We start from the raw sequence: 9689 nt of genomic DNA on the forward strand, positions 1-9689 counted from the left end.
CTCCCAGAAGGTAACAAGGAAAACAGGTCGTGAAGAGGATGTGTAGTGTCCCAGTCAATCTTACGGACCCTGCTCAAGCAACACTTCTGTGCTATGTCCTGGATGGGAGGGAGGGAGCTGCCAATGATCTTTTCGGCCATCCTCATCACTCTCTGCACTGCCTTCCTGTCTGAAGCAGTGATGCTTCCAAACCAGACTGTGATGCTGTATGACAGGATGCTCTAGATTGTCACTCTGTAGAACAGTGGTTCTCAATCTTTTTAGACCGGCGACCCCAGTCATAAGCAGGTGACGCACATGCGCGGGGCCGCCCCCTGCACGGCACGCATGCACGGCAGCGCCCCCTGCACGGCACACATGCATGGCGCCCCCCTGCGCAGCGCGCATGCACAGCGCCGCCCCATGCGCCGCCCCCTGTGTGGCGCGCATGCGTGGTGGCACGCATGTGCAGGGGCGCCCCTTGTGCCGCCCCCTGCGCAGCGCACATGCGCGGTGCCCCCCCTGCGCCACCCCCTGCGCGGCACGCATGCGCGACGCTGCCCCCTGCGCCGGCTGAGAAAAAAATGGCGGATCGCGTTGTTTGGCGACCCCCGTGAAATGGTCGTTCGACCCCAAATGGGGTCGCGACCCACAGGTTGAGAACCGCTGCTGTAGAAAGTGGTAAGGATAGGAGAAGGAAGATGTGCTTTTCTCATGCGATGCAGAAAATGCAGGCACTGCTATGCCGGCTTCACCAGAGTCTCGCTGTTGAGCGACCAAGCCAGCCTGCCTAGTGAATAGAGCTCCTAGTTTGTGACTCTCACGTTGTTCTTTTGATTTCAATACGTATCCCCTGTTCCTAATTTACGTTATCTCCCACTCTGATGAGTTCTAGCTCTTTTATCTAACTCCTAGGCCACTGGCTTTGACCTGTGCTTTTGTTGCTTTGCTTGGGGTAAAAGAGAAAAAGTAACACAGGAATATTTGTACAGGATTAAAAAAAATAGAATTAACAAAATTTGCGAAAGACTTTACAACAGGAAAGTAAAGTATTTCACTCAGAAAAGTCTATATTCAATTATTATGAATTGCTGCTAAGTTAGGTTTGTTGTTCAGTGAAATTTTTCATCAGTTAGAGTACCTGGCAGGCTGTTATGATCTGAGGCTTACCCACGCAAGCCATAGCACTGGTAACTGAATTTAACCTTTATTAAAAACAATACAGGAATTTCAGCAATGTATAAACAAGTTTGCAAGAATGTCACATTGGAGAAGGTGTAATAGACCTGATTCCTAATTAAAATGCCAGTTGGCCATCACCTGTGTCCAAGCAGGTATCTGTGACCTAGGACTTTTACATGCACTACAGTTTTAAGACATCCAGGTAGAATATAGTTTGAAAATACAGGTATTTATAGAAATTTCATTTTTTTATCCCAATTTATATCAAGAATGGTGTTATAATGTTGGCAGAATGTTGCAACCATCTGTTTTTATCATTATATCCACTGTTACTTTATGAAAGCACAAATATTTCTCCATAGTAATATTTTTCTTAACATCCTCCTACCTCAATGCAGTTGAGCTCTATATGCTATAATTATATTTTAACATTATTCTAATATTATATGACAATTAGAAACATCAACCACAATTCTTTTCAGAAGCATACTTTGCCTTTTTAGATTATGAAAGCAACTTGGCAAAGATAACCTCTGTATGAATAGAATCATATTTATTGTTTCAAAAAGCCTATTAAAATTTGTATAGTAGCCAATAAATGTGTAAAATGCTGAAAGTATGTGTGGGATAGTTGGAACATTTTCACTGAGCAGATTTACTATAATCCAAATGCAACTCTACACTTAGTTCATGCCATTGTATTACCAATTTGCACGTTATCCACTCCCAGTCTGTTTTTTGAAAACTAAAAAGTTATCTGGGATTATTTATGATTGTACTTGTAGATCAGGGGTTCTCAACCTTGGCAACTTTAAGACTTGTGGACTTCAACTCCCAGAATTCCTCAGCCAGCAAAGCTGGCTGAGGAATTCTGGGAGTTGAAGTCCACAAATCTTAAAGTTGCCAAGGTTGAGAACCCCTGTTGTAGATCAAGTTGTGAATAGGATGACCAGTTTAGTCAGATATAGAAAGTCATATTTTTTCTAGATATCTACCATTCATTTTAATATTTACCAGACTCAAGAACGATATGGAACAGTTCAGCCAGAGTTTAGTTCTTTATTTGCTAACACATAACAGACAGAATCTTGCTAGACTAAACCCCAATCACCCTCAGCCTAATGGATATACCCTGAGAAATAGCCCTGGAGTGGCTATCCAAATTCTCTTTCTCTGCCTCCTATCCATCTCCAGGCTGTGCTGTCTATTGTCTTTCCCCCACAAACACACACTTTCTGTAATGTGCTCCTTTCTTCCTGGGAAGTTGCACCTCACTCTAGTGAGGTGCAAACCTTTTAGAGACTGAGTGCCCAAAAACTGGCCCCGCCTCCACTCCACCCCCTGCCCCACCCCCACTCCACTCCGCTCCCACCCCACCTGCCCACAAGGCCACTCCACCACAGATCGCCCCGACAGCTCAGCAGCGCCATGGTGGCCACGCCCTCTGCCCGCGCCCCACAGCATCAACTGTGATTGATGGGGTGTGAGGGCAGAGTCTTGTCTGCGCTGCCTGGCTGCCATGTCCTTAGCTGTGCTGCTCCGCGTGGGCCATACTCGGAGGTGACTCTCCTCCAGGGAGGCTGCTGGTGAGAAGGGGGTCGCAGGGGGAGGCAAGGCTGGGCAATGGCACGTATGCCCACAGAGAGGGCTCTGAGTGCCGCCTCTGGCATCCGTGCCATAGGTTCGCCACCACTTCTCTAGTCCTTCATACCAGCTCTTCCTATGTGGCCTTCATTTCTCACACAGATAAAAATCAAGCAAAGCTTCAATCACACCATCACAGATAGCATCCTGAGGTTTTTTTTTAACCCATACCCAGCAGACACCCATGTATCAACATGAGCTGATTCAGTTGGAGCAGAAAGTGGGCATAGAATTATCTGCATAAAATATATATTCAAAAGGGCGTATATTTGAAAAAATGCATCCTGAAAAAAAATCCATGCCTTTGGAAAATGACTGAAAACAAGAAATAGTTTGTACCTGTAAAAAAAAATTGAAACTTCATGTCAGCGTTATATTTTTAAAAGCATAAAATGTATAATGAGTTGGGAAGCATACGGTAAGAAAAGCTGTATACAAACTACTTATGTTAAGGGGGAATAATATAAATGCAACTCTCCAAATTGTAGCTTATTCACATGATAGAATTAGAGAATGGAATAATACATGAAAACCTGCATTAAAAAGTGCATGCTGGTATTGTCCATTTTTAATAGATTCACTCATAACACATTTTGCATAAATAATAATTGTTTTGTTCTGTTTACGCTAATTAAGGCAAAATCACAGAGATAACCATGCTTCTAATTTTGAGACTAGAGAAATAAGGAGTCTTTTCAAACCCTAATTTGTGCTACTATGGATTGCAGCTGAAAGCGCCTCCATTTCCCCCTATATATTATTTGCTTTCTTTCCCCAAACGCCTAGTATATACTTGGGTTTTTTTTCTCCTAAATGATCCCCTTATAAATCGTAAATATTATTCAGCAAGTAATTGAAATGTTTACTAGTTCTGTCCATCTTGAATCTACTAACACATATACTATGTGTTATATACACAGAGCCACTGCTTTTCCTGCTTAACAGTGTTTTCTACACATGCTGAGCACCAAACAAGGGCAGAGAAATTGGGTAAAAGAAGAGTCAGTGAGCTGCTCACCATCTGCCTTCAACCTGGCAAAGCAGATGTTGTTTCTCTAACAATGTCAACATTTTCTTAAGTGCCATTTCCAGCCATCCAATAAGAGTATTAATTAAAGGTTGGTGTTGTTAAAAATGATAATGACATTTTGAAAAAGCAGGGGAAATGCTTTAATGCTATTTTTATTGCGATTGCTGCCCGTAGAATGGAAGTCAGTGTAATTTTTTTCAGGGAATATATTTAGGAGTGAAATATCTATTTTAGTAAGGCCTATCTTGATTAGAATTATTGCCATTCAGATTAGAGAGATTTAATATACCTATCTAAATCTCAATGTTCAATGTCTTTTCCAACGGTACATTAAAATGTACAGTTCCTGGAGTATGATTTGTTTATGGAACCAGAAGGTAACCATAACAGTAATAGTATAACAGAAGTAGAAGGGATCTTAGAGGTCTTCTAGTCCAATCCTCTGCTTAAGAAGGAGACCCGATATTATTCCAGATAAAAGGCTGTCCAATCTCCTCTTAAAAACCTCCAGGATGGAGCACCAACAACTTGTGAAGGCAAGCCGGTCCACTGAGTAATTGTTCTCACTGTCAGGAAATTTCTCCTTAAGATCTAATTCTCTCTTTGATAAGTTTCCATCCATTACTTCTTATCTGGCCCTCAGATGCTTTGGAGAATAGGTCAACCTCCTCATCTCTGTGATAGCCCCTCAAATATTAGAAGATTGCTATCATGCCACCCATAGTCCTTCTCTTCATTCGACTAGACCAGGGGTCTTCAAACTTGGCTCTTTTATGACTTGTGGACTTCAACTCCCAGAATTCCTCAGCCAGGCATGCTTTAATTCTTTTTCACAAGACGTCCTTCTGTCTTTCACTTGCTTTAAAGCTTTATCTCTTATTCTCTTTATCTCCTTAAGCTGCCTCTAGGCAAACAATTTTCTTTTCTTTCTTCTTTTCTTAGCTATTGCCTTTAGGCTTTTGCATCTTTACCCCATTGAGTATCTATTTGTCTCTGGGTTAAGTGAAGTCCTTTGCATCCACAGTTCTTTATATCTTTCTCAAACTCTGAGTTTAAGTGCTTCCCTCTCTACGTTTTAGGAGAACCTCTCTTTCCTTTCTTGAGTCCTCTGATCTTTTTTCCTCACACATTCCTCATTGTCCACCAACAGTTTCCATATCCATTTATTAAATTTCCCTTGTTTCCTTTAACAAGTCAATGTATTTGCTTCTTGTGGCAATCCCAGTTTGTATTAGGTTTATCTATTTCCCAACTATTTCCCATCTCCCTAACCTTGATTTTACATTAGAATTATCTGTTTTTGTCAGACACTATCAGCTTGAGAGATGACTGTTACGACACTTCCACCAACTTTGCAGCAGTGTAAAAAAACCCCATCCAGATCTTGTTGATACTGTGATAGTCCTGGAGAGTTAGTTTATATCTGCCTCAGCAGTGATGTAGATGAAAATGCAGTAATATTTTTAAATATTATGATCCATGGAGCTTGTGGATGAAGGGGACCCCTGTTTCACCCAGCTTCCTAGCCTGCGAGCAGTCCCTGCGGATTTTATTCCACTGGTCTTTGCTAACTATAAACATCACCAATTATGCTCAGGTGAAGCTTTATTATTGTAGTTTACACTTCTCTGTGTTATCAATTTTAAATTTTCTTGGTATTTCAATATACTGTATTCTAATGCTCTAATAGATGGGGATACAGCAATATGCCTTTGTATTTACTTAACTGTTAAGGTTTATTTGCAATCTTCACTAACTGTTGTGGAAAGAATAATCGCCAGGTCCAGTTTCAAGCTGGGAGTAAATAAAATGGAGGCTAATATGCTGGAGGCTGCTTATGAAAGAAGGTTCCTGTTTATTGATGAGTAGAACCAGCAACAGCATGTGGTTCTGGGACAGCTGACCAGATGGAGTTGAGAGTGGATGGTTCTTTATAGGGTTCTGAGACTTTGAAGGGGAAATGTTTCTGGGTTGTGTGATGAAGTGGGCTTTTGTGTCTTTTGCTAGCCTGAAGAAGGTTAATCTTATTATGTCCTAAAGGTCATGTCCTGTTCTTAGATTTTGGGTGGGGAATGTCGATTTTAGAAGTCTTTGTTTTTCTAATCCCATCAGTTCCAGCCTTCTTGCCCTCAGTCTTCCTGAATGGATTACCAAATCTACTGTGCATTTCTAAAGAGCTGGCCTGCTCAGTTTCTGCTTGAGGCAGGGAGACTGGAGGGAGACTGGCGCTATTTCTGCCTAAGATTTTTCTCCATTATTCCTTTGGGGAAATATAATATTTTGCCTTTTTTAATATGCCCCACAATATTTCCTTCTCTAGGAGGATGGGTGGGTGCTGACTTTCTACAATTCCCCCCCCCCCTTTGTGCCCTATAAGTGTGGGTGACACACTTTTACTAGCACAAGATTAAGAATTGATCTGATCAGGGAGACTTGATGGGTGCTTTTATTTTTTTCCAAGGATGCAGGGAAGCAAGTTCTCAAATTGTTAATGCAGAGGGGAAGGCACTGATAGAGGCAGCAAAAAAGGAACCCTGTAGTGGCTCCCAAAAAGGGGAACATTCAACCCATGAAGATCTAGAAGCCAAGGCAAAAATTCTGTTAGGAGGAAAAAAAAATTATAGTGTCCAATATTTTGTGCCAATTCTTTTAGATGTTTGATGTCACTGTCTGTGAACTTTCAGTCAGGTATGAAGTAAGCATGTGCCCCATAATTCTTCACAGCCATATTTTGCCTTAGTAAATAATTATTGACTGCCCATTTTCAAGGGTTGCTTCCTGAGCCTGCCTTAGCTCTTAGTTTAGTGCATCCAGGGTTTGTGATGTCAAATTGCACAGTGAGCCCTAGGACTCCCACTATGAGTCCACTAGTGCAACATAGTCAGGGCTTGGATTTGGAGATCTCTTTTCTGCTACCTCCTCAGTGTGATTCTGAATGGTGTGTGTGTATGTGTGTGTGTGCAGCTACTTCTACAAGACAGGCAATATATCCTGGACAATTTTTCCCTCCCACCAGATAGAAGTCCAAGGTGTTCAGGACTTGCTGTGTCAACCACTCCCAAATGCCATCCCTCCATAAATCCATTTAACTGGCTAATTACAATATAAAGGAAGCAAGAAAGAAAACCTTACAATGAGTTTCTGCCCTCCACCCATAGTCTTTGGAGTTGTCTTCTGAGGCTTCATGTGGGGCCAATGGATCCATAAGTCCTTCTTTTCTTTGCAATTTTCACAGGTACCTGGGTGATGTAGGACCTGGGAAGATCTTTTCCACTCTGGCTGCATGGTGACTTTCCTAGTAGATGGCTGGATCCAAACCCAATTCCTTGGCTCAAATGAATAGAAGGTCTCCTCTGGAGGCAGCATCTGGTTCAGTGTGCTCTGTTTTCAAAGGTTGTGGAGTCATCTGGGCAAGGCTGAAAGATATGAGAACAAGGTGACCTCCCACCTTTGTGGGTGACTCTCCCAGAAGTGGCATCATTGGTCTGACATAGGAATGGAAAACAGAGGATAAGAAATGGAGAAGTGGAATGGGGGTGTGGTAGCTTGCAGGCAGGGTTTGACAAGACAAAAAGGTTAACATTGCAGATGTTAAGTAGACAGATGAAACCCACTTAATCACATACAGTAAATGCAAGAATAAAACTTTTCCTATAAATGAACTTAAAACGTTCTTTCCTGACATCCTTGGGCTGTTCTTAAAAGCACAGAGGGAGAAAGAGAGAGGATGGGGGAAAGGGAATACAGTTCTCTTCACCCTATTTTGCTGGCCAGGCAAACTAGGGTGAAGGTATTTTTCTTTTGGTGGCTTATTTTAACATTTTCCCCCTAGAATTTAAAATTATTTTCTCTAGGGGTTAGAGACATTTAACAGTTATATTTACCTCGAGGACACATAAAGACTTTGAAACACACACACAAAGACAAGAAAAAGAGAACAGAAAAGGGAAACAGAACTCTTAGTTTTACTCATCCTAGTCATTCCCACCATAAATCTCAGTTAACTCAAATTAGGGAAGGCAAAAATCTTAACGAAAATACAACATGGTTGCAGAGAAGACAGAGAGGAAGAAAAAAAAAAATCAATGTTCATATATATATCGTTTTCATTTTAAGTACCTTTATTTAGCCAAATTGGTTTTCCAGCTTTGTCCCTGAGCAAAGCCCATTCCTTACATATATCCTTTGCTTGTTTTCTCTTCTCATCCCAACACATGAGCAAGTCTCCTGGAGGGGATCCAGGCACAACCCTTGAGCTACAGCTTCCCATGTTCCCCTTCCGATGTGGGATTCAATCAGCCTAGCCGGGTCCTTCTGCCGCAGTCAAACTTGCCACCCTGCCTGTCAGATTTTGGATCAAAAGGGGGGCTGGGAGGACTCTGGTTCCCTAGCAGAGTAAAGGAACCTCCTTCCAAGGGAACACCACCAATGGTTTTCAAACCAAAAAGGGGTCTGGGAGGACCTGCTTCTTCCCAACACAGTGAGTACGGGCAAAACCCTGTCAAGGAGGTGTCCGTACTCACTGCTTAGAAGAGCAGCAGGTCCTCCAGACTCTCCTGGGGTCTGAAAACCGTGGGCAAGGAAAGGCCATTTCTGCCTAAGATTTTTATTTATTTATTTGTTTGTTTGTTTATTTATTTATTTATGAGACTTATATACCGCTTTAAGTGCAAGCACTCTCTAAGCGGTGTACACCAGTAAGCAATGTATATATATATATATATTTACATTGCCCCCAACAATCTGGGTCCTCATTTTACCTACCCCGGAAGGATGGAAGGCTGAGTAAACCTTGAGCCGGTGAGATTTGAACCGCTGACCTGCTGAACACAGTCAGCTAAAGTGGCCTGCAGTACTGCGCTCTAACTGCTGCGCCACCTCGGCTCTTTTTTTCTCCATTATCCCTTTGGGAAAATATAATATTCTGTCTTTTTTTAATATCCTCCAAAATATTTCCTTCTCTCGGAGGTTGTGTGTGTGTGTGTGTGTGTGTGTTTGTGTGTGTGTGCTGACTTTCTACACTGTAATAAAGAATTTGATTTTGATTTGAAATCCAAAGGTTGGGAAATTAGATCTGTTGGAAATAAAGAGAAGTCAGGTGACCTGAAGAATTTCTCTGCCATACTTGTGGATCAGCTTCATATGAGAGTCAAAGGAGGATCATCAAAGCAAAAGATGGGCCTGGTGATGAATCCGTTTAAGTTTGATGGGAAACTTTTGGGGGACAATGTCCAATCACAGAACTAGAAAAGACTTGGACAATTATAAAATTGGAGAAGACATGAACTGGAGAAGACGTGAATAGAACTGGAAAAGATTTATTCGAGGTGGCGCAGCAGTTAGGGTGCTGTACTGCAGGCCACTTTAGCTGACTGTGTTCAGCAGGTCAGCAGTTCAAATCTCACTGGCTCAAGGTTGACTCAGCCTTCCATCCTTCCGGGGTAGGTAAAATGAGGACCCAGATTGTTGGGGGCAATGTAAATATATATATACATTGCTTACTGGTGTACACCGCTTAGAGAGTGCTTGCACTTAAAGCGGTATATAAGTCTCATAAATAAATAAATACATAAATAAATAAATAAATTCTGTAATTCTCTAGGACATGGATCATCCTTCCTGCTTTGCACTTCATTGACTTTAGGTTTCTAGGCTATATCATTGTCAATCACAGGTCCTGAAGGTGAGCTACACTCCATATGTATTTTCAGAAGAGATCAGTGAACATTGGATAACATTGCTATGAAGGAATAATTCAAGTTTCCAGGCTTAGGAGTGGCTAAAAAATAATAGCCTGAGGACTGTTAACCTTCACTGAGTTTGAAGAAGTAATTGTCATTAATTTTTGATACCA

The 9689-nt window shown here is 41.8% G+C and overlaps 1 protein-coding gene across 1 annotated transcript in view; it reads left to right on the forward strand.

The window, feature by feature from the left end:
- CTNNA3 (catenin alpha 3) overlaps positions 1-8213 on the forward strand; it is a 516687-nt gene extending 508474 nt beyond the window's left edge. Inside the window, exon 11 of the mRNA XM_039324638.1 lies at positions 7071-8213. Within this exon, the coding sequence (XP_039180572.1) occupies positions 7071-7082 (12 nt within the window). The 3' untranslated portion in view covers positions 7083-8213. The remainder of the gene's footprint in view (positions 1-7070) is intronic.
- The last annotated feature ends 1476 nt before the right edge of the window (positions 8214-9689 follow it).

The sequence above is a fragment of the Crotalus tigris genome, unplaced genomic scaffold (genome assembly GCF_016545835.1).
Source record: "Crotalus tigris isolate CLP2741 ecotype Arizona unplaced genomic scaffold, ASM1654583v1 scf7180000024304.1987388, whole genome shotgun sequence".
Lineage (NCBI taxonomy): Eukaryota > Metazoa > Chordata > Lepidosauria > Squamata > Viperidae > Crotalus > Crotalus tigris.